The 26,039-nt window shown below is 37.0% G+C and overlaps 2 protein-coding genes across 4 annotated transcripts in view; both read right to left on the bottom strand.

Annotated features, from left to right (window-relative positions):
- LOC109860905 (atrial natriuretic peptide receptor 1) overlaps positions 1-18,838 on the bottom strand; it is a 78,233-nt gene extending 59,395 nt beyond the window's left edge. For both annotated transcript variants that reach the window (XR_002250899.1, XM_020440324.1), the window contains exons 1-2: positions 18,376-18,838; positions 8,733-9,942 (exon numbers count right to left, since the gene is read on the bottom strand). Coding sequence is in view for 1 of the 2 variants with exons in the window: in XM_020440324.1 (XP_020295913.1) it covers positions 8,733-9,162 (430 nt within the window). In the remaining variant the exon portion in view is untranslated. The remainder of the gene's footprint in view (positions 1-8,732; positions 9,943-18,375) is intronic.
- A 129-nt stretch (positions 18,839-18,967) lies between these two features.
- On the bottom strand, positions 18,968-25,711 carry LOC109860933 (atrial natriuretic peptide receptor 3). Of its 2 annotated transcripts, none has more exons than XM_020440363.1 (5): positions 24,176-25,711; positions 23,627-23,797; positions 23,351-23,525; positions 23,053-23,261; positions 18,968-19,251 (listed from the first exon to the last, which is right to left on the bottom strand). In XM_020440363.1, exons 1-5 carry the CDS (start codon positions 24,393-24,395, stop codon positions 19,115-19,117), a joined length of 912 nt encoding a protein of 303 aa, XP_020295952.1. In that variant the 5' UTR covers positions 24,396-25,711; the 3' UTR covers positions 18,968-19,114. The 2 variants fall into 2 exon arrangements, with proteins under 2 accessions (XP_020295952.1, XP_020295944.1); XM_020440355.1 differs by lacking the exon at positions 18,968-19,251 and adding an exon at positions 21,432-21,621.
- Between the last annotated feature and the right edge of the window lie 328 nt (positions 25,712-26,039).

Here is a 26,039-nt window from a genome sequence, read left to right as displayed (position 1 = left end):
ATATAAGAGATAGATACCTGTATCGCCCGTAGCACTTTCCGGCTCATATATTTTGATATAAAATCGACAGTATTACAGGGTCGGTTATCTTCCTTCGCATATTCCTTTTTTTTTGCGCACTTTTAGACTCGCCCAAATGGAGCAACAAGTGATATATTATATAAGGCTTATCCTCTAAATGCGTAGGTATATCCATGTATATCCACACAACAAACCTTCTGTCAACCTTACAAATCTTACAGTGAAGAGCAAAGCTCCGTTTCGCCTACGTTTCGCTTACAAAATGCTCAACTGGCTTTGGAATAAGATTATTCCCATCACGTACAGAACCCGGACTTAGTACAAAAATTCAATTTCATTATTACTTGATTTTTGTTGGGAGATAATACTACGGATCATCACCTCACATTTATAACTCTGCTGCAATGCGGCTACGGATTCCGTTTCTGTATCCGCACAATGTACAACAAAATAATCATTTTTGCAAGTTTTACTCAGTACATTGACTAACAATACTAGCAGTATTATCGGTATAATATTGTGTTTACAACAAAATTTTTTAACAAAAATCTTGTTATTATTTTGGATATTACTTTGAGAAATGCAAAGTTAATGGCACGCGCATCTATTGTGTCTATAGTCTCATTTAAAATTGAATTCGCATTCTGTAGCGAGACGCCTCGATTCACTTCGCGATTTTTCTTTGTCGTCAACGAGCTAGAGAAATACGCCCGCGTATCATTCAAATGCACTGTCTTGTTATGCAAAACACAGTGGAAGAAGATCATCAATATAGTTTTCTTTCCTTTGAACTAGATTAACTATATACATACACATACATATATATATATATATATGTATATATATATATATACCATATATACTTATATGTATACGTAGAAAGAAAAAGAGAGAAAGATTTTTTGAGAAACGTTCTAGAGTTTTCTTTATAATGAATAACACATTTTTTGATTATATTTTTTGCACATCTAATACTAAAAAAAGATAATATTCACATAATTTTAATAAAGAAATACATAAACACGAAGAATACATAAACTCCAAGTATACATATACACGATCACATCTGAAATGATATTAGGAAGAAGTTTTGCAACTTCTACGATGCAGAAAACTTTGTCAAGCGCGAAAAAAATTCCGTTGCATCTAGTTCAAGTTTCAAGGTTTGAATAGATTAGGTTAGGTTACAAAAGAAAAACTTTTCCATTCTTTAAATTATAAGAAGACATTGAAACCAGAAACTAATTTTAGTTACATTATAATAAAATTAGTATGCAAACTAGAAAAATTCGAGTTTAAAACAAAAGTTCGGTCAATTTAAAACATTTATTTTTCTGGTAAAAAGAAACAAGATTAAATTGTTTTAAACTAAAAAATACGTCAAAGGAATGAAAGCATGTTTTAAAATGCGCATGTTTTTCAAAATTGATCGCATCTGCATCTCTGCTCTTGTTGCAATAATTTCAACGAACGAAGAGAACTCTAAAGTCGAGACTTAAAATACGCTTTCTCATCTTCATTAACCAAACTTTTGTGTTCACTGATGAAGATGAACGCGCGCTCGCATTGTACACATGCATAGCGTGTGTTCGCCGGGTAGAGAGATAATACCTATCCATTTAACATACAAGATATACTGTATGTACATATTCGGTAACGCGTCTGATATCGACCACCGCGTACAGTCAAGACATATTACATCCTTTGCCATTTTTCAAGCACATACGTATATGCAAAAGCAAAAGACCGCACATCTTTCGGGAACCAATAAAAATATTTTTCCTCCTACAACGCCTTGTATGTAGATGAACGTCAACACGAAGCAATACTTCGCTTCGATCGGCGTGAACCTGCATATTTGTAAGCGGAATACACAAACCTATCGCCCTTTAAGATCTCGTAAAAACACCAACGATTATTTATTCTCGAATAATATATTATCAAGAATATGAAAATGTTCAAAACGCGTGTATGTGATTTGAATAAACGTAGCTTATTATACATCACGCACGTGGCAAACCCCCTGTGTCACACACTTGTCTTTATATGCAATATTGGTTTTTTTGATTATTACTTATACGTAACACGTATAGAATAAAACAGACCTTTTCTTGCGCTACAATACGTATGCAAATTAGAGCCGGATACTTTTATGCAATTGCAATTCAGTTTCAGGTGCTTTAAACTCATTTACTTTCATCAATGCGACCTACATATATGCACACGAACTTGCATTATGGAAGAAACGACGCTTATCTTGAAATGCGGATTCGTGAGAAAGCAAAATGTGCTTTGCAAATAGAAAAGGAATTTATTCGATATACTTATAAAGAGAGAGAGATTTTGCGCCGAGTTTCATGGAATTATTAAATTGCTGCGTTGTTATTGATTTTATATTAGAATGATTTCGAATAGATCTCAAAAATGTGCGTGTTCTACATCAGAATAAATACGACGATTATACGACAACGTTGTAATCCGATCTTGCAAGGTGCTTACAAACATGCTCGCGTCTTAGATTTTTGCAAAACAACTTTTAACACGTCGCAAAAGACAGACCTGTTTTTGAAGCTTCAACAGGACACAAGCGTTCATCACCAGGTGAACATTAGCCCGAAGCGTCGCGGCGGGAACGCTAATGACTTCCGCCTGTTTCGATCAGCTCGGATTTATTGCCGCGTCTCGTATAAACAGGCCGATTGCGACTGCAGGCGCAACAAGCGCGCTCGGAATAACCTGGATAAAATGACACGATTTTACCTTTCGTCTAAGAAAATTTTTTGCAAACACGTGAGATTCTGTCGCAGGACCGATACGCAATAAATTTATCGCGAGAATTTATCGCATAAAAATTGTTTTCCTTCATAAGGGAGGCGTGTATTTTTATTTATATGCGCAACAATGCGCACAAAATAGAATACTAATCGATCGATTTGATACTGAATCGAGATTTCGAGTTCGCGAACGGCAAAATAGAACAAAAGTTTTGTTAATAATATTTATGTGCGGATAAAACACTTCGGATGACGTAGATTGTGTGTTTATTTCCGTAGGGGATTATTTTTCTTTGAATGAGTAGCAATGATAATTGTCATATAAAGAAAGATTATTCGACACATAACAGACATTTCGCGAAATAAAACACGAGCTTTCTCTTTCTCTCTCTCTCTTTCTCTTATGTTCGCTAAATAATCACAAATGTTTACGGAAAATATGTGCGCGCACATCACACATATGGGTATTCTCTCGCGTGAGATAATGGAGAGTGATAAAATATTGTAACTTGAATAGCGAACGGGGTCTGTGATTTGTGCGACAATTGAAAAAACAAATTTCAACTATGCGTCGGAACAGCACTTACCGTCGAATCCCAAAAGCGCGCGTCCTCGACAACAAAACGATTACGTACGTTTTCCCGTCACATAAAAAGTGCGCAAGAGGCAAACGCGCAGCGCAAATCAAAGCTTTTGCGGTAGCAATTTTAAAAATAAGATGAGTAAACTAATAATGTTCGCGAGCACGACCGCTCGAGAAAAACGATCAACGACAACGAACGGCATCTGGAAACGCCAAGGAAGTAATTACATCGAGAACACATACATGTCGTCGCGCATTGAGCTCGCCTATTAAACCATTTCTACTGCACCCTCTTTTCTCTTCTCGTTCCGCTTTTACCTCGACCCACTTATCGCCGCCGCGCCGATTGAAATCGTTCGTTTTTTCCATTTAAACCGGCAATCATGGTGATTAAAGAGGAAATACACGGGCTAAGCCTTACGTGGGATGAACTCCGCATCCATTTTCTCTCCTTACCGGAGTCTCGCGCACGAGAGAAAATTGTTCGATTACTCGAACCGGCAGTTCAGTAACCACGTAAATTGTATGAGAACTACACAAATGTGCGAATATCTCTTTTTCTCTCGTTATTTATATTAATATACTGTACGGACTAATTTTTTTGTATTTTTGAGAATACATATTGCACGTCATTAAAACAAATTGCACGCTCTCATTAAGAGAAAATGGTGTTAAAACACAATACACGCGTCGACACTTTTTACGTTAATTTCACACAGATCGCTCACACGATAAAATTACATAGAGTGAATATTCATGAAGACTGATATATTAACCGCTAAAATTCATGAAAAAAATAGAAAAAACGCAATTGCTCATTTTGATTTATTCGGCGGGAGGTTTCTCGGGTCTCTCAATTTGACACGAAATCTCGTTATTTTTGCGATAATCGGCAAGAGCTTCACAACCGTCGGGATCCATAAAAAAGCGAGGATAAGAAAAGGTAAAAAAAGAAAGTGACAAAAAAATGTGATTCCGAGAAAGAGAAAGAGAGAAAGGAGAGAGAGAGAGAGAAAGAGAGAGGGAGAGAGAGAGAGAAAGAAACAGAGCAATTTACGTCGTAGTCTCCGACCCTTATATAGCGCGGCGAGAGAGAAACCTCCGACACAGAGCGTCGTAAGAAAAGCGGATGCGCTTACCACAGCTTGCACACCTTTTATCGCGTACTTTATGCAAAACCTATCTATACGCGTCGTCGTCGTTCTCTTTCGCGCGGAAAGTGGATTTCCTTTCCTTTAGAGAAGATTTCCACCTTCAAAATTTACCGGGCCTCTAGACGCGCGGGTTTCCTCCGGGAGATCATGAATAATCATTCGGTAAATTCCACTATCGCGCGTCGAAATGTTCGCAAAAGAACGTGGCAGTCTGAGAAACTAAGAGATACATTTCTTCTCTTTCTCCGCTTGTGCTCACCGACAGCAAAACTTCAAACGGAATATACAAAAGCCGTAGAATGCATTATATATACGAACAAGAATTTGAATTTCGCAGCGAATTGATCAACAGGTGAATTATTAATTTACACTTTTATCAGTATCATCGCATTATCGTCCCGACGGATAGATAACAACGTTTTACAGCGTAGTATATATTAGCGTGATTCACAATGGCGTTTCGTAACGTATTCAACGGTCGATGATCCCGCGAACCAGCACGACCACAAATTTGCATGCAGTTCTTGCAAACAAATTTTTATACAAGTGCGAATTTATTCAAGGAGATGTCGTGCTTTGTCACTTTTCTTCTAGATATCGTTAACTTCTGTATAAAAAGAAAATAAATTCCCGTTCGTGTGAGATTTTACGATCTTATATAGACAAAATAAGTAAGTTTCAAAAATAAAAAAAAAGAAGGCGGAAAAAGCAAAGGGAGATTAAATTCATTGTCGTAACCAAGAGGTTCACGACTTCCACGCCTGGTGAAATTACGATTTTTTCTCTAATGAACCTATTTATAGTCGCACGTCACACGAATCTGGAGCGTATAATCGGCTGCATATATTATTTAACATTATTTATTAAAGGCGTTTTTTGTTCAAGTAAATTCTCTCAAAAATTTTTAATATCAAGAGAAAAAGTCTCCGAAAGAAAGTTAAATCATTAAGTCTGTTAAGTTAATTAATGTGTTTAGTTTAAATATTATAATTTAAGTGTTATAAAAAGTTTGAACTCACAGATTGTGTCAAAATATATTATTACAATAGCTATGTGTGTTTCACAACTGTCAGATACTAAAAATATTTTCGTTCTCATTACAAAGTAGAAAAATTGTACAATACTAAAGATCTCGACGTGTCTTTCTTTCTAGGAAATAAGACTGTCAACTGCAAGAGTTATTTATTGCAACTACTTAATATTCAACTAATTATCCTGGAGTAAGTAACTGTTAAAATTATGAAAAGGCTAAGCGCCTCGAGTGCTTTGTATTTAACAGACGCATTAGCCCGGCTAAGTAAAGAAGACCAGGCAAGAAAAAGAAAAAAGAGATAATTACCCTGTATTTCTCAGCTTGAAAATTCTTACAAAAATATCCCGATGGAAAACTTCCTGTCCGAGTCGAGATACGAGGGCGCGTGTTATATGTACGTATATATTTACTCGAATCAAAGGTGAAATTTCTGTTGGCGGATCGAGCTAATCCACTCAAATCCATCTCTTGATAAGTTTCGTAATTGAAATGGAAGGTAGAGAATCACAGGTAATACGCAAAATTCGAGAGCGAAAATTCTACTGGTAATTTCACGATTGGATAAAGAACAGCGTCGAGTACAAGTATTTTAATTAATTTCGCGCCGGAGTGGAAAAAAAAAAAACACAAGCGTGAAGAGATTCTGAACAGTATTAAACTTACATAAATATCACGAAAATTAAAGCTGTAATAAGCCATCAACTAAACACAAAAAGTGCGGCGAAAAATACGCTCTCTCTCTTTCTCGTCGAGAATAAACTTGTAATGAAAATCTCATTATCAACAAACAAGCAATTATGCAGTCATTTGAACATTTTGCTCTCTTGCGACGAATCAAAATCTTTCTCGGGATCGTTTGCTTTATGAAAATAATCGACGCGATTCCGTTGGCGTCGATTATAAGCGTAATGTACGCCCTGGTGTTTCACGCCATTTAGCGAGTATAAAACTTATCCCGCGCGGCCGAACAGAGACGCGCAAGGACATTTTTTCATCGCCGATCGCACGCACTCCTGAGAAAGTAAATGATTCGTTACGAGAAGGGCACTCGGAGGTCAATTAATCCGAGGAGGCGACCGAGCCATCGGCACGACGGGACTAATTAAGCCGAATTAAACTGGTATTTAACAGAGTCTGGATGCGCGCGCGAACGAAGCGAAGTGTCGACGAGAAAAAAGAAAAAAAAACGAGCTCGCGACAAGAATCGGCTTTGGTTGACTGACCGACGAAAGAGAAGAGAGACACCGTCGTCGTTGGGTTCTCGTTCGACGGTTTGCTGCAGCTGCAAATTGACACAGCCAGCAGTAGCGACAAACTCTGACGTCAGCTCTCCCTCATAAAAATAGGCGCGTTTCTGTCAAGACGGCTGCGCGCCTGGCATGGCTTTTAACGACTTATAGAGGGACGAGGGCCCAATTAAAACAACGCACGGCTGCGTATCGGGCCCTCGGAGAAACATCGTCGCTGATTAATTGATACAATGATGAGCAGCCACACGCTCGGCTAGCATTGAGCCACACGCGATTCTAGGAATTCGCGGCCGCGACGATAACGTGCCGCGGGGTCGATGCGCCGTCTTTTCACGACGCGATCGTTCGCAAGATAAATCGTTTAATTAACGTCCGTAAGAGAAAAACAATATGCGGCGCACGCGAACTGCATATTCGATTTTCTGACATCTCTCGAACAACAGTTTCGAACAACAAGCGTGAAAAATAATTATTGCAAATTGTTCAACTTTTTTACTTCGCGATTCTGCATACGTATTTTTATGCGTATCCGTCAACGCGAATTTTATTACTGTATCTTTTTTTTTTTTCATTTTTTATTACCACACTCTCTTGTCTCGCGCGTATGTCTCATAAATTATAAATACTTTTAAAACTGTATTATATATAGACAAGGTCGCGCGTGTTTTTTGCGATAAAAGATTCTGTTTTTCTTACTTCTTGTTGTCATTAAAACAACATGTGTGTGCGTGTGTGTGTGTGTTTCTTTCTATTTATAATATTAGAAGAAGAAAAATGCAGAAAAATCCTTAAATTTCAGTTGCTCGCCACGGACAAACGAATAGATTAATTATACCGTTGCACACACACGTCAATCTAATTCCTTTCTATGGCAATAGAAAATAGGAAAACATGTAATCGTCGTGACTGTTAGGAGTGCTTTTTGCGTTCTTTCTTTTTTTTCTCTATCGACAATTTCTCTATTTCAATAACCGCAAGCATCGAATGCATCTTCTCCGAACAAAGAGCTGTCTGTCAACAAATAAAACAGCGATGCTTTTTTGGAAACTTGTCAATGATACGCGCACGTGCACGACGCGAACTTAACCGCATATTTCACATCTTCGAAGCTCGACGACGCGCTTCAGAGAGTTTGCAATAAATAATATAAAATCGCTCTATGCATCACACGTGGTGGGTAGCCACCTGGGAAAATGCATTTAGCGACTTCTCTCGGAGTTTCGTGGCAACCCAAGCATTACTTGAGAGCGCGACTAACTTTACAGATCACTTTTCCTGATGTATGGGCCTCCCGACTTTCCGCGTGATACACTGCACTTTATGATCGTGCGCTCGTGTTTCCCCGTCAGCTCAATTATTATTCGACTGACTCTCTTACGTTCCACTTTATCTTGGAATTTATAACCTCCCCGATGAACTCTCGAGCGTTTTACGATTAAGTAAAAACGACCATAATAAAAAAAAAAAAAAAAAAAAAAAACGATTTAACTAATTGATTTAAAAGTGCAGCCCGATGAACGTAATCGAGAATGCCGGCGCGAGTTTCAGAGAAAAGTTAGCTTTTTTTGCAATAAGTTACTTCCTGAAATATTACGATGCACAAATTAGCGTAAACTCTTACGAGCCATTACATCGAATCTCAATTATCGGATTACTCGACTTTCAAAATATTTCATACTGAATCCTTTCGAATGAACACTCGTAGCGCATAAACTCTATTTCACAAAGCGCTTAAACCGTAATAAAAGTTGAACATAAAATTGCGTGTATGCAATATGCTGGACCGGTATTACTCTAGTGTTACCGCCGTGTTCCTTTCTCGATTACGTCGCGGGCAGCGCGACATAAAAGTTAAGTGAATGAAAGCAGGAAACCGGGAAAGCAAAATATGAAAAATGCACAAACGCATCACACGACCTGCCGTCTGGTTGATGTAAAACTCGAAGGCGGCTAGAGGCCCGTAAGTGCTGGAGCAGTGCGAGTCGCGATGGTCCACCTTGATGTGCCATCCGGGTAGCGGTCCCTTGGGCGAACTGACGTATCTCACCGCCAATAGCACCGCCGGAAGTACCCTCGGCAAACTCTGTTCGTGATGAGGATCGCCTGGCGCGATCACCGCCAGTCTCACTTCGTTCTTAAACTGCGACGTACGCGTAACACCGACGCATTCCCTCGGGCTGACGGCGGGGGTGACCGGTACCGTCGTCTTCGTCGTTGTCGTCGTCGTTGTCGTAGTCGTTACAATCGCGCCAATATCCGCGCAATGACCCGCGCACAAACCCGACAATACCAACATTAGTCGCACCAAAACATCACACGCGCACCGCTTTCTTGTCCGCGACGCCATCGCGCCACGGGCGCACGTTATATCTCACCGCCGTTTTATCTTCCGCCGGAACTCTATCCGTGTAATTATTATACGTTCCGGCGCATTTTCCGGATTGCGGTCGGTCGCGCAAGTGGAAACGCGAGAGTCACTCGCGCTATTTTCCACATTCTAGTTTTGTCTCTTTGACATCACTTCGAACGTTCCGCGAGTATATTTCACGCTTACATTGTTACGTTTCACATATTAGCGCGCGTAGTAATATGATCTTTCTTGTTAACTTAACATGGGGTAACAAGCGAGTAACAAGCGAGAATGTAAAATGTTTGGGGGTTTAATATCTTCAAACTCGTTATTTAGTTTTTATCAAATGTTACAACACTGCGGAAAAAAATAATATTATTCTTTTTCCTCGCACTCACACGAAAGGGGAGCGAAAGATACACAGATGGCTCTCCGCTATTTTGACAGACGCGTAATATTATTGCCTATCGTTTCTCATTTTCACGATGTATATACCGACACGCGCCGTCGTCTTTAATGACTTTGTCAGAAAATAGTCTTGTACATAATTTTGCGTCCTCGTCTGAATGCGAGATACCGGTCTTCGTCAGAACGGTTCGTTAGAAGGTTCAAAGTGTTCCAATTTAACTTCGACGCAACGATAATCATTAGAAGTCCCGAACATCATGACTTCACTAATTAAGGATCGCACTCTCCGAAGATGTTGGTTGCAAGAGGCATCCGAAATTACAAATTAAGAGATTTGCCTCGAACAGCTTCGTTACCGCACACATAATTCTATAATATAATATTTATGTTACACATTGCATCGTGTCTCTCTTTGACATTTGTTTGCAATATTGTTATTTAATTTACACTTGAAATATAATTTACGAATGGTTTACATTGTCTCAGGACATTTCTCAAAACACACGAACGAAATTTCCTTACTGTTGACATAACGAATCGCCGTCACGTTCTTAACGTTTCTCCGATGTTTTGTGATATGACATGTTCGAATTTCTCATAATGAAAGAGAAGTGCAAAATCATGTTTTGTCTTGCTAACAAAAACATGTAGCTTGAAAGCTCTTCTGCAACCGACAAATTTGATTTGATCTCACTAAAACATATTTTTTGCATATTTATTATAAAAAAAAATATATATAAACGTTATACTCTGTTATATATTACTGTTATAATTAAATTACAATAATTTAGTTTTTTGGAGAACAGAACATGTTTTTCATGTGTTTAAATCGATTAATATCCGGAGCAAGGAAAAAATGCATTTGTACAAAGAAAGCTTTTTTATAATTAATTTGGAAAAAGTTTCACATTTTCCTGCACAAATTGAATTTTCAAAAACTTTTAAAAATATGTACAGTGTGTGCGTGCGCGTGAATATATAAAAAGTTAAATAGTCACTAAAGTAAAATTAGTAATAATAACGTTTCATACGTTTATATAGTGAACTTCTCTATATATCTATATTTAATGTAGTTTCAATTATTTTTATTAAACATTAATTCTTCACATAATGTCAACTTGCAATAAATAATGCAATCAAAATAACTTTTACACGCAATGACTCGCAATTAATCGAGATGTACGTGTGTTTTATCAAAGAGAGAGAGAGAGAGAGATTGTTGCAATCCAATCAACGCTGCGTAAGATGAGATTTTGTTTTTTTTCTTTTTTTGTTTATTGAACGAGGCACAAAAACAAGATACTTGTGTGAACGTCTCTGAACGATTACAAACCTTTCACTCTGCGGAAAAGTAATGAGGATACGAGTGGTGAAAGACGCCATCTATGTGGCATCTTTCTCGTACCCCGCTTTTCTCGATTTCCGCGCTAGGCTTTCGGCGCGCGTGCAAAAAGGAGAGATCTGCAAAATGGAACGCACCCTTTGAATTAGGGATGGAAGAATGTTATTACACGAGACAGCACGAGTCGAGTGAAGAGGACGTACGTGACCGTGCACGTCAAAGTGTCTTCGAGTACGCGACAGACTCACATCATGTAACTTTTAACTTACAGCTGCTATGGCAAAACGTAATCTAACTTTACCGTCAATGTTTTATAAAACGTATCAAGGATAATACGTGATTTGTATTTAAATTATTATGCTTCCTCTTTTTTTTATTTTTTTTGTTACAAAAAGCGTTTTCCTTTTTTTTCGATAGTTATTCTACGTACTTGTACATTTTTTAAAACATATTTTTTTTCAAATTAATAAAAAGATTGATTATTAGTGGATTAACAAAACTATAACGCTGTTTTTGTTAATATAAGAGAGAGAGAGTTGTCATTCTCTGACGTATAATAGTTAAACTTTACATATTAATATATTTTATATTTACGATATACAATATCAAAAACAGAAACAAAATTTAAATTAAATTTTCTCAAATGTTTTATAAACTTTTCCAATAATTTAGTTATTGAAATCACATGTGTCATTTATATATATGCAGATTAAAACGTAAAATCCTTGCCAACATAGCCACATAATAAAGACGTATATTTATATTTTACATAAATTCACGAAATAAAATATTCATTTCTTTATTAATAATTGAGTTCACTATTTCTGTATTTGATCAATGTATGCGTATTTTACGTATCAATCTTGTATGTTGAAAAGATACGCTAACATTCAAGAGATTTTGAATGACATTGATAACGGTGATGTGGACCAGTGATACGTGAGAAATTAGTGTAGCTATCTAGCCTTTGGATGTTTAGTGAGCTTTCACGCTCATTCACTTTGTTACACGAGACGGCATTGATCGATCTCTGAACGGACATAGAGAGCGAGACGATTTTCGGTCTATTGTGTTCTCGCTTCGCGATCAACGATAAGGCACGTGAAAATGACGCTCACAGTGGGTTCCTAATACGAACCGATAATGATTTCATTTACGTGTTAGTCGTTCGTCGGAGTGAGAATTAATTGTGGCGCACAAAAACCCGAATTCGACCCAGATTTCTCCGTCAAAGCGGATATCGTCGAGTAATCCAAAGCAATTTCTCTCTAAATCTCACTGTTATAAGAGTAGCATCAAAATTGAATAACTTCGCATTGATAAACATTGATCTTGAAGCAATATGTAAAGTGTATCGTCTATGAAATATGCAAAGTGTATCAAATATTTACATATTTGCATATTTCATAAAAGGTTTGCGAAAGAAATACAAGATAACTCGGATACAGTACAAGATACAAGATACAAGAAATACAAGATACGAGATTTACGTGTCGAGAACATCCTCCGCACAATTTGCCACTCATTTTTTTTATCAATTAGATATCGTTTATTTTATGTGAATTAATTTTATTACATTATAAAACGATTATTTTTAAATCCTTGGAAACATTTTCAAAACAACACATAATTAATCAATAAAAATAATCGTTTCAACAGAATCTCACCTTACTAAATTTGGTTATATTTATAATAACTAACGTTTATGCTTTAATTCTCTCTGAGATGAAGTTTAATACTCAAAAAGAAGATACAAGAGATAAATAAATCTAATAAGTTTAACAAGAATTAATTAAAACAAGCATAATAATATTTTATATCGAATATCAATCCTATTAAAAATTCATCAAAAGAGAAATAGGAGCGGCTACGCTTAATGCAAATTATTTATAAAAAGAATTATACATAAAAGGACGATACTGCAACAAGTGGCACAACTCGGCGAGCTCTATCGAATTCTCTCGGTTCTCTGAAACGTCTTCGATATTCATGAAACGTTTTTTAAAGTAAAAACCCTTGCGTACATTAGAAAGAGATTTATAATTATAAGTTATGACGTATCTCTGCCTGCAGGAGTAATTTTTTTAGAAAGAGATAGAAAAACGGTCTGTTGGAAGATAACTCGGATACAGTACAAGAAAAAGTGAGCAAGTCAGATCTAACGAGAAAAGAGACGAGCTCTTTTGCAAAGAGCACGAGAACCGATAGTAAACAGAAAAAGAGGCGGCAAATATAGAGCACTTGAAAAAAAACTAAATTCTTTATATTCTGTTCACTCAAAAGTTTTGATCTGGTAACGAAAATAAAGTTTTTTAATAATGAGAGAGAGAGAAAGAGATAAACATAATTGTCACTTTTCAGCAAAATCGTTATCTTCTATCAAATATAAATGTTCAACAATTGAAAGTCAAAACTCATTACAATAATTATGATTTGATACAACGATAGGTCTTTGCTTTCAATACGCTCAAACGAGATTTCTATGCACTCTACACGTGATCGCGTAATACTAAATATTATTGCATTATTGCAAATACGCATCAGCCTATTTTGTTAATAATTGCCTCATACGTGTGTTGGTTAATTGATGTACGCATCAAACGAGCAATATGTAATTCAAATAATCATTTATCTCGTATTCGCGTTCAAAATCACTAGACGTATTAAAATCAATTCTATTTGCACACACTTTTGCGATATAAATATAACAATCCAATTATAAGATGAAAATGAAAGAAGAAAACAGAATTTATATGATAATTATGCGCGCAATATTGCTTTCTGATTGAAATTACTGCCGCGATTATTTATGGATTCGTATTAAATTTGCGATAGCGTATTTTTAGATTGTTTTCGCAGATTTATTTCAGAAATGTGACAGTTTTCACGCGGCGGCGCGACGTTGTACGTATACCTACATATATATTTGCGATTTTCTTCGTCAAGTGAACATTCTCATTCGCGATTACCGATGCAAACTGTCGGGATTTCGCGCCAAAGTTCACTCTAAGAGAGAACGGCGGGATCATCGGAAATTCGCAAACGGGTGAGTTAATTAGCAGCTGCCGGGCAATGCGTCGTTTAATTAAATCATGGTTGACGGGACTTATTAAAGACCACCGCGCCGGAACTCACATCGTTCCTATACGGATGCAATCAACCGAGTAAATATATTACGATCATTGTGTGGATTCGACCGATAACGCAGGGAAACGCTCGCCTGCTGTTTTCTATGAATAAATTTAATCAAACCATCGTCGTCTGGCGTTCAATTAAACACGTGGAACAATACGCAAATCGTAATGAATCGGCAATGCTTCGATTCGGGCGATGTGAAATCACGAGATAGCGCGATGGTGTTTGAAGATAGCTATTCAGGTGCCTGTAAAGCGTCCGCTTTATATATTTGCTCGCGTGAACTTTATCCTCCACATTCGGCGAACATATCGAATGCGCAGATCGTCGAAAGCTTTGTGCACATTCTCCGAATGAGAATACTCTCTACACCTAAGTGTTCACTCTCGGAATCTGCATTGTTAACACTTCAAAAGGAGCAACGCACATCGAATAAATGCACACGTTGCGTGCACGCATAGTTTCGAATTTCGAAACTGCTTCTGTTGCTTGCTTTTGTTTTATTTTACAAACATCGTCAATTTACTTCGCGTCAATATTTGACGACTACGTCTTCAGAATAAACTCATTAATCAGAAACGGTAGAGCGCGGTACGTAGTGATAACAGAATATCTTGCGTTTGAAGTTCTCTCACACGATTGTACGATATACAACGAGCAATTTGTATTATAACGTTAACTTGTATTAATTTTTTCATTTAAAATCACTTACTTTTTGTTTTAGCGATTTATTCGCGTAACTATAATTCGTGAACCGATCACTTAGTGACACTTTACAGCGCATATCATATAAATAATATTACCATATAAATAATATTAGGTACATTTTGAAGCCACTCTCTCCGTAGGGAGAGATGGGAGTACATATTATAGAGCCGCGATGTGCATTTGATCCGCTCCGGCCACTAAAAGCGTCATGCATGTTTTTGCATTTTAATGCATCCCTTATAATGCGTATTTATAGAAAAGATATTGCCCATAAACTACAGACGGTGCGTTTCAAAGAGAACTGAATAAGCACGATAAAAAAAAAACACTCTCTAAAAATCACTCAAAAATGATTCATTTCACTCGAGGTACGCAAAGCCGAAAAGAGAATTCACGCGATCATGTGTCTTCATCGTGTGTGTCGTATTTCTCGTGTCTCATATATTTGTCGCGCTCGGACCTCGACAACTCCTGTGCTTTTGCGGGATTCCTCTCGCAAAACTTTTGTCGTCGCGCAACTCGGCACATCGCATATGATGACTGTGAGCAAGATATCTAATGTCACGAAGCAAACTTGAGAAATTCTCGAAAGGAGACGCTATGTGACTTCGAAAGAAGAAAAAGTTGTCACTTTTTGTTGTCGTTGCATTCTCGTTTTCTCTATCGAGACATATGATTGCAAAGTTTCCTAGTTTTTTCTCGCGAATACACAGGTGTACATGTTTTATAAAGAACGTACATCAAAAACGTGTACACAAAACGTGTCGCACATTTTTTGTTTTTGGATCATACGTTACTTCTCGTTCTTTATTACGTTACAGTTTTTCTATTGTGATAAAATTCAATTCCCCGTAGATAAACTTTAAATTCAAGTAAAACACGCGCGCGCGGATTCTCCGGAAGTATCCTGTATCATACTGTCTCGGACATAACCAAAACCCGTGGTTCGTATACCACACCATTATTTAACAAAACCGGGACACGTAAACAAGCTAGCTACGCTAATTAAAGTTATTTTAGTCCTTTTAAGAAGATATACAAAATATTTTCTACAGACTTTGCGGTTTTTTTTTTTTGTTTTTTTAATTGAAAATACACAGAGATAATAAGGTGAAACGAATATTTTTTTCCTCGCTCATGGCTCCGCGTCCCATCTAATTCAACGGCAGACATTTCCACTTGTGTTCTTCCCGTTTGTGTCAAGTGCACAAAAGTGTATTACGAGTCTGCCTTCGCGTCGTTTTCGTAGCTCGTGTGTATGTATGTGTGTACACATTCGTATTCAGTGCGATTTCTCGTTTCAAGGGTACACGTACCCTTCGAACGAGAAATCGCACCACAACGGCGTTTACACATATCCGTATTTTACGTACAATGCGAGACGAATGCAATCCGAGGTTTTCTTGAATAACTTCGGTCGTTCGACTGCATTGCCACGAGACGGCGAATAACGAGATGGGTGTCACACCGTGACATTTTGCCATTCTCGTTTTTCCGATCCGCAACTTGAAAGCGTACAAGCGCGGAATTACGAAAAAAAAAGACGAGCGTCGGCTGCGCAAAAAATGCTTCTCTTGATTAAAGGGATGTTTTTGTGTTTTTCTGTTTACCGCAATTTTATCCTCGGCACCGCGCAGCATCTTACGGTTTTAAACGTGAAACTGAATTCAATTATAATTACATTGCGTCGAATTGCGCTCGCTGCGTCGGCCGGCGGCGCGAGTCTCGCTCGAGTTTCACGGTCAATTTTGTACAGCGCGCGCGCATGAGATTCCTGAACGGTTTGCAGGACGCGTTTATAACGAGATTTACTGTATGTACATAATAGAGATAAGAAAGGAGAATCCGTAGAATTTCGCGCTAATAAGCTTGATTTGCTTAGGATTTGAACGCAAGGTCGGAAAATACGATGTTATATCGCCGACAATTTAATCGCGTTGTCTCAAGGCCTGACGAAGGTGCTGATTTTATTGATTCGATTGCCGACGAATCTACTTTTTTTCTTTTTTAAATGACTGAAAAACATCCCGAATGCATTCACAACGCGCAATCACATTTGAGTCACAGAGAAAGCAGACTAACTCTCCTTGCAGAATATCAAATGGCTAAACTTCATAGCTTTTATGGCGTCGTTTCGTTGCGAGATTACAACGCGCGGCTAAAAACTACCATCAATGTCGGCGGACCCGTCGTCGGAGATTATTCTATTGTGATTGAGAGAAAAAGATATTTTATTCCGCAAAAAAAAAAGTAAATAAGAGCGACGTTTTATCTAAGCGACATTTAAAGTAATTCGAAAACTCAATCTTTATTGGTTATTGATTAAAATATTTGTATTAGATAAAAAAGTTATTTCAGCACTGATTTTTTATCGGTGTGCATCTTTGATATTCGCGCGAAGCGCTGTTGAAATATCAGAGCTTCCTTATTATGCAATATGTTGGTTACGTATGAAAGTCACGAACTGATCCTTTCGCGAAAGAAGAGAGTCAGACCGAACCATTCCGAAGCTTTCATGCTGCGTGTGTGATAAAAAGATTTATATAAAATTCGCATAATGAATAAAACTGCAACGCATCAGCCGAACGCGCGTTACATCGTAGAGAAGTCGTTTCGCTCTTCATCTTACGATAACGAGAAAAAAGAAGGTATTTCTTAACATAAAGAGCAAAGTACAGTATGTGTACACGAATGTATTTGTTTTTCGCCGCCGATATTAGCCAGCGTCAAAGCAAAAAGCGACGGTCGTGAGAATTTATTGCCACAGCAGCTGTTTTCTCGTACAAGTTCCGCGCGGGAAGAACTATATTCGCGCGCGACATTTTACGACTCGCGTCGCGCGTACGATCACTATTCACGCGGCAAAGAAAAAAATAGGAGAGAACCGTTTTGCACGATCGCGCGATTTCAAACATTCGTTTAATAACACGTGAAAATCGATAAAGATAACACGCGGAAGCGATGGCAGACCGAATGGAAGTGATGAGCCCGATCGCGAGCTTTCTTTGCGAAATGCGCTCTCCAAGATGATAAATACGTTTCTAGTATCGCGCCGTTAACATTTTCCAGAAATCTTTAAATGTGGTTTTAGAATCTTTCGCGCGAGCTGTGATAATAATCGAAGAGTTCAAAAACAAATAAAGAGAGAAGAAAAATCAAGTCGGTATTTTTTTACTCGCACTTCCTGTGTAAAAATTCTGCGCAATCAAAAACGAAACTTGAAATAAATCAAACAAATAAAATAAACCTTATTTGTCAATTATAATAGTTTATAAGATACACTTTACACTTTTTGCAAATAAGAATTTCAACATTTTGTCATAATTGGTACCATCAATTTTTGAAGCTCGTTATTTGAAAGCAAACAGTCGAGTCACATAGAAATCGGTTTCGAACTTTTCGCATAAACGGAAAAGCATCTTGAAAGCCCGGCGGAGTACCGTCACGTGTTTTCCAGTCGAAGAGAACCGGTAGAGAGACAGCACACGCACGACCGAACATTACGAGATATCATTGCGCTTTTTATCTCAGACAGAGAAAAACGTCCGCACGGATCTTACCAAAGTGACCTCTCAATTTTTTTTTCTTTTCTTTAACAGCAAAATACATACACGTACCGAATCATATTGTTCACTATCGTAACATATCGCTAAAAATCACGCATCTGTGCGACGTTCTCCGACGGTTTTTTCAACAACAAATCAACTTCTTCACTAGATCTAACTACACCAACGAACACGAATAATCCGATCATCGTTTTTTCATACAATCGCATCACGAAACACGTGTTGTGCGCGTCGATGTCACTCGGAGGTGATCTCGGATCGGTAACAGCGTCGCGATCAAGATCGATTTTCCGGCCGATCGCGATTCTTTCGCTCTGCTTATTTATCGAAGCGGCTGAAAATTACGTGCAGTTCATTAAAAACATAGTGTTGCTCTTTAGATATAAATTTTTTGTAGATCGATCGCGACGCAATCGTTTCGATCATCGATCCCCCGCGACTCTCTGATTTGCGCTCTCCTGGAGCAAGCTCGGAGCGCACGATTCAAACTGAGAGCGAGCTGAAGGAAAGCGCCGGTGCTCCGGATCGCCCACCGAAGTCGACGATCGCTCCTCCTCTTCCTCTCCATCCTCATCTCTTCTCCTCTCTCGCGGTCTCACCCCGTCTCTCTCTCCCGTCGTCTCGGCACTCTCTCTTTTTCTCTCTTCGATCTCTCGCCGCCCCTCCGCACTTTTCCCTCCTTATCTATCTTCTGATCTGTCGATCTCTCTATCCTTGCCTTGCCTCTTTATCGCACCCCCACATAGCGCGATCCGCTCGTTCTATGCGGGCGCAAGTCCCGCCACTCGGTTTATCGTGTAGTAGGTGGATGTCGGTGCGCGCCTCCACCGAGGTAGACAGCGTGAGAGCGAGACGCATGCGTCGATACCCTCGTGTAACCCTCTCCGTGCACACCACACCTTTCATTTCGCACGGAATCGCCGCGAGCTACGGAGTGTTTATTAGAGTTGATATTAAAGCCTATATATCTTGGATTATCTCTGTTTTCAAAGTATTTATGCATAATATCTGATACGCTGACCCAAAACACGCGAAAAAAATCATTTGAGAAGAAAATCCTTAATATTCGAGTTTTCGTGCCACTCGTGTATTTAATGAAATATTTATAATAAACGTCATATAACATTTCCTCATGTAAAACAAAATTTCCTCATGTGAACAAAATCTAAATAATTTGTGAGTAAATTTTACTTGAAAGAGATTGTGTAAAATGCTTATTTGCTGAGACAAAGTTTGAAAAAGGGTTGGTAGAAACAAAAATATAAAATATTTACATAGATTATAATCTATTTATACTGATATAGTATAATATCTATATATAGAAATAACTATCAAGGCTTTGATTTTCTTGATAAAAACAGAAATTGTATCTTTAAAAAACGTGAATTTATTGCTTGAACTAGTTGCAAAAAATTAAAAACTGCTAATAAGAAAGTGCTAATCTCAGCTAGAATATAATATGGGACGATGTTGCGCTATCGCGCGCTTTTATCGATAACACATCACTGTACTTGCGTGCAAATATTAGCAAAAAAAAAAATAGATTTCACAGTATCTGAAATCATGTTACGTGACAATAACCGAGTGAAAATTATCAATAAATCGAAGATTGCTATCGTCAAACATTTATGTATCCTAAATCTACTTTCTATTACGTACTAATCACTTTCTGTTTCTGTTATGTTTATGTCATTTAATTAATTACCGTTAATCTATATTTCTTCATATGCAAAAGAATTATATATATTTAAATATTATAGAAAAAATTTAACTTTTTTTATTGTACAGATTTTTTCGCAAGATTGTCATGAGTTTTGAGTGCGTGTTCTCTGTGTGCGCGTTTCTCTCCGTTCTGCCGAGATTGATCGTCTTAGTCTTGAAAAAGTGAAAGAACTGTTCGAACATGTCATTTGCGCAAGAGCAGTTTGAGTAGTTTCCTCTACCATCGTTCAAAATAACTTTCTAATTGAACTAAAAGACTGTCAATGTGAAAATATATTGGTAACTAAAGTATAGCTAAGTTTTGAAGTATTTTTGTTTCTTCATAACGTTTGCGTCATGAACAAAAACTTTCAAGACATTGAAAGTCTGTTGCAGACGTTAAATACTTTTCTTCAAACTCTTTGCTATATGTACAAATCTTTTACTTTTATGACAAGTTAGAATAGCTGAAAAACATTCATTAATGTTCTTATCAAGGATGTAACTTTCGATGGTGCTTGTTTACTAATTTTGATAAATCTTACACTCGTATATCGTCGCAGATATCATTAAATTATAATTTTCACGTGATGCGTAAAAAAAATTGTCGCCTGTACGTACATCTTTTACTGTATGTTTTAATGATATATGCATTATCAGCGAAATATTTTATGTATAATTTATCGACGACGATTCGGTAATAATAAATATCTGCTCGTTTGCATGAAGATGACATACGAGCAAGAGTGATAAGAATATATGTCACTTTAAAGTTGTTCTTTATCGTCTCCCAAACTTATTCTCTTATTTTTCAGAACAAGATATTTTTTTTCACAACACAATAACGTAAAACGAGACAGATATTGCCGAACTTTAAGACAAATTACCTGAGGTGTTATTTTCCACAATGTTATCTCTAAACTATTCAAAAGACGATGCAAAGATACTTAAAATGTTAAAAGTAAGCATCTAAACGATTGTTTAAGAATTGTTTCTGCGTGCCAATTAATAAAATAATTTATAATAAAAGTCTTACACTCATTTAATATTTCACATCGACACCTGTACGTTCAATGTTTTATTTATTTGTCTGAGTTTTTCAATAATATTTTATTTATATACTTTTTGTTTGTTTTTTTTTTTTTGCAAAATACTATACCGACAATTTTTACCGACGTAAGATCTTCTTCACGAATTTTGAGTAGCAAGAACGATACTTTCGACGGTCGATAAAATATTCTGATACTCGCGAAATATTGATTAATTATTAATCAATATCGTGTTCAAGTGTGTCAAATATAAACCTTTCTAAATACTTCGTTCCAAAAAATGTGTTTTACTGATATTTTTATTTTAATTGTTAATCGTGCATAGAACATGCACACACGCAATTATTTATCGGAAGTTATTTTTACGCAGTTTTATACATTTTGCAATTTGTTTGTTGTATACACCCTAGGTGTACACAACGCAACGTATCATGTGCGCGATGTATCATCTCTGAGAAGTTTATCTTCAAACGCAGAAACAAGTATCTGAGCCAAAATCCTTGTAACACTTTGAATAGATGTCGATAATATCTTGTTCTAAGTTCACCTAAAGAAATGTTTAAATATAGACATAATGACGTGTAGGCAGTGTGAGAAGATATCAATAATAGAAATGTCCAAGCATGATAACGTTACGCGATAACGTGCAAAATGATATGATAAGGAAACGGTTCAGCTAATGATTAAAAAGAATTAAACAAAAAATTACGCAAATACTTTCTTATCCGCGCTGAAGAGATATTTTTAACAAGCAATACAACGTTATTGACAGATTAATTTTTGTTCTTCCTACTTGAAGAAATATAAAGTTTTGTATTTGGTATTCCGTTTATATGCAATTTTGTGATCAAATATTATTGTCCATCAAATTATAATAATAATATATTACAACATATTTACTAGTAATTTTACAAAATTAATTAATTTCCGTCTGCGCGAACAAGCAATTTTACTTTTGCTAAATGTATATAATATGTATTTTCGCAAGATTTATATCGCTATTACGTCTGGAATTAAGAGAAGAATGATCGCGTTCCCGAAAACGACGGAGATTATAACTCTATAGTGGAACTCTCGAGATGATTAATGTACTAGACAGATTGCCTTACCTTTCAAATATCACTTGATGTGTATTGATTATAGTCGAATTTATAGTTTAAAGAGAAACAAGTTAAGCAATTAGTATATACGTGTGATATAAAAAATTATAGGTATAATAATTTCCTATATATAATATATATGACATAAAAACTTCAAACATTCTGCCATTAAAAATAATTCTCTTTTGTCATAAATAAGATATAACGATATCGAGAGTCGTGTTAATTTTGTACATATCAAAATACGAACAAATTGGAATATTGAATCAATCAATTATTGAATCTCGTAATTGATAATTTTTTACACATCAGATGATATCCGCGTATTAAATCTTCGTGTCTGATGATGTTTGCATATTAATCGCACATGTGCGATTTGTGATCATACGCGTTTTGTTACTTAATTTTAATAAAATAACGACAGTTATATTTAAATATTTGTTTACAGCACTTGGAGCGTCGTTGTCTACGGCGCGATCAGTTAAAAGAAAAGTACGCGATAAATATGAATAAACACACACGAGAAGAGAAAACGATGATTAATATCTCCTTAATCTGAATTCGATAGTGCGATATGTTTTGTAAGAGGAAGAACGGCTTTGATATCGCGCGATAATTATATTGATGTATGAATGTATATACATATATCGCGCGATCGCTAATTAACTCTTGAACAATTCTTAAATATCTTGATGTTAAGAGACTTTTGAATATTTTAATTTTCTAAATAAAATTATTTTATTTGCACACATTGTGGAGTGACACGCGCGGTTTATCTCGTTCTAAATCATCTTCTTGCTGTATTTCGAAAAAATAAAGCGCACATAGAGTTCTCGATTTAAATAATAAGACACAAGATAATAAAAGCAACGACTCACCGCTGTAGAAATTGCCAACGTGATCTCTCAAAGCCTCGGGATAATCCTTGGGAGTTGTAGCTTCGACGTCGAAAGTACCGTAGGTAATGTTATGCTCTTTTTTGATGAATTCCACTATTGATTTCATCATGAGTTGACACGTGTGTCTTCCAGCAACTTGACTCTGTCCGTTCGTCGCGTAAAACAGATGCACCTTACGCCACTTGTAACTAACGTAGAGATTAAATAAAAATAAAACATATTGCACACAAGTATAAACAGTAATGTATGTATTGTGTAAAAGTTTACTTTCACATACCGATCTATTATGGATATAAAGAATTTTGCGATGTCCCTAAAGGCTACATTTCCGATTCTTGTGGTCATGAAATATTCGTCTTTACATTCGACCTTCTTCTCGGTAAAGTCAAAAGTAAAGCCTCCTGTGGTTATTAGCGGGGCTCCGAAAAATTTTACCACTCTACCGACGACCGCTATAAAAAGCACGCGCGATGAATTAATGATTGAGACAATGCCGAAGAGAAAAATATTCTTACTATGCGTAATAAAAAAATTATAAAAAAAAGCAACATACCAACGCAATAATCACATGCCGGCCCGAGGAACAAGTGCACGCAATGAGAATAACTGTCAATCGCGCCAGTTTGCGCGTACATTGCGTCGCAATGGTCGTCTTGCGCTAGAAACTTCAATTTCAACCAATAGGGCAATAAATTTCGCGATCTCGCTTCATATACCGCTAAATCTGTACAAGGGGAAAGAAACATTTCCTGCAATCTCTTTGGTTATATTTTTTTCTGATTTTATTCTTTTGTTTCGAAACTTCTTAAAAGAGTCTTCCTCTTAATTTTGTTTATTGTTTAAATAAAGTATTCCTGTATACGTAGAAAAAATTTATAACATTTGCATTTATAAAAAAAATATATATATATATTTTATAGATTGAAGCTTTTTTGCTATTTTAATCAAGTAAGATAACGTTGTAATTATTCACATTACTAAAACAATTTAAAAACAGAACTTTACGCTTATATCTTATTTTTTAAAAATCAACATTTAAAATCATGAAGAGCGTTTACACGAGACTCTTTGATTTTCTGTTTGTTAATGCGTCTCTTCTTACCGAGTACCGGAAGAACCTTAGGTAAGGAAATATCGAATCTCGGATCTGCCGCGAGTAACACAGCGACTCTCAGCTCGCAAGAAACAACACCGTCGCGACTGGTGGTGCACAAAGTCTCGCAGTCGCGATGCAGCTGCACTTCGCGGCACGTCATTTTGCCTTCCGTCCGATGTGTCATCAGCCATAAGATTGTCAGCAAGACAATCCTACAGTATTCCATGAGTACAAATGAGAAGACGGCGCGGTGGCTCGCGAATCAAAACGGGCCCTTTGCGAATTCAAATCGACAGCTGCGATACACCATCACGTTTACTGACGTCACATGCAATATCACTGCCACGATCATCCGATAAGTATCTTGTTCATCGCGACAAAATCCGTTAAGTACACGAATCTTGATTCATAAACTTATCCGTCGCTATGCTCCAGAGTTTTGCAATTCATTCATACTTGTGCACTATCGAGTTTTCACGGTCCATCCGAGCTGTATCATAATCACTTTTTTGTTTTATTCACAGACACCCCGTGAAAGAATTATTCTTCTAATTTTCTCTGATGAAGTAGTGCACAAAATGAGTTATTTCATGAGTTATTTCGCACATGTAATTATTTTCATTGTAATAAAATTCTAAAAACAAAGTGTGTGAACGCGTTATTTCTCACTAATATGTTCGATCACAGAAAAATAACCATGTTAATTTTATAACGTGTTTCCGATAGAACTCGAAAATTAAAAAAATAAATCTCTAATATTCTCCATTTGAATAAGTAAACAGTTAATTTTACCAAGTAATTTGGTAATTTACCAAAAGTATTTTTCCGTTAATCCTGACTTGTTGCAGATGTTAAAGAGTGTTATGTAGCACCACACAACTACTAATTCATATATTATCTATCACTTTAAACGAGGAATTTTTGTATTACTACTTTATACCTCCGTAATGTACAACAGATAAAATTATTAGAGGAAAATTATCAGAAACTGTTGTCACTATAATTACAAGTTTACACTAGCGTAGCGCATTAGTGGAACTGTTCCGCTCGTCATATCGCTCAAGATTTTTAAAGCGGATATCGTGCGGCATCTCTTCAAGCACTCAGAGAATCTATACGCGCAATCATGATTGTTGAAGAAAACTTGATTGACTATAGAAAAGCTGCGACTCGATTAGAGTCTTTGCTAAAAATTTAAAATTAAACATCGATCGACAATAATCTTTTTACCGTCGGTTTGCAAAACACGCGCGCGCACAGACGCTGAAAGTGTCTTTTTTTTTTTACGCGTCATATATTTTTGGCACAAACCTTATTAAAAGAATAGTATCGATCAGGGCCAGCCGCGCCCCTTAATTTAGAAAATACATACATGTGCAAGCAAAGCTATAAGAAGTGATCGAGAGAAAATGCGGGTTTCTTCGAGTTACTCTCGCGAGTTCGCGCTGATCGAGTTATTTTTTGCGAATATTCGAGACCGCGGGCGATTCACGTCGACATTGCCGGGAAACTGACATCTCAATCACGCGAGCCGCTTTGTTCGAGTGACGACCGAACACTTACACACGCGCGTCCCGTCGCTCCATATTATCACAGATATCTCGATTGATAGTAGTTATCGAAAACTCCGATGTGCACACTCACCTACTCCTCTTGCCTCGCGGATCTCGGAATTGCCGTCCATTTCGTCTCGCAGGATCGAGTTTCCGTAGCAAGGACTCTTTCAGTCCTGTCTGGCTGTACTTCACTCGGAAGAGACTCGCGCTTCTGCTCCGTAATTCTCCACCGTTTGCCATTTTACCTCGTCGACATTTCCCGGTAAACACTTCAACGTCCACGATATTGTTCTTCTCCATGGTACATTTCCGAC

The sequence above is a fragment of the Pseudomyrmex gracilis genome, unplaced genomic scaffold, assembly GCF_002006095.1.
Source record: "Pseudomyrmex gracilis isolate BER0280 unplaced genomic scaffold, ASM200609v1 scaffold_8, whole genome shotgun sequence".
NCBI lineage: Eukaryota > Metazoa > Arthropoda > Insecta > Hymenoptera > Formicidae > Pseudomyrmex > Pseudomyrmex gracilis.
Note: the sequence above shows the minus strand (reverse complement) of the source record. Positions and strands in the feature narration are given on the sequence as shown.

Coding starts and splice junctions, on each gene's coding strand:
- LOC109860933 (XM_020440355.1), bottom strand. CDS start 24,395: ATGGAATACTGTAGGATTGTCTTGCTGACAATCTTATGGCTGATGACA. Junction 23,526..23,626: donor GGCATGTGATTATTGCGTTG/GTATGTTGCTTT, acceptor TGCTTTTTATAG/CGGTCGTCGGTAGAGTGGTA. Junction 21,622..23,052: donor CGTTGGCAATTTCTACAGCG/GTGAGTCGTTGC, acceptor ACATTTCTTTAG/GTGAACTTAGAACAAGATAT.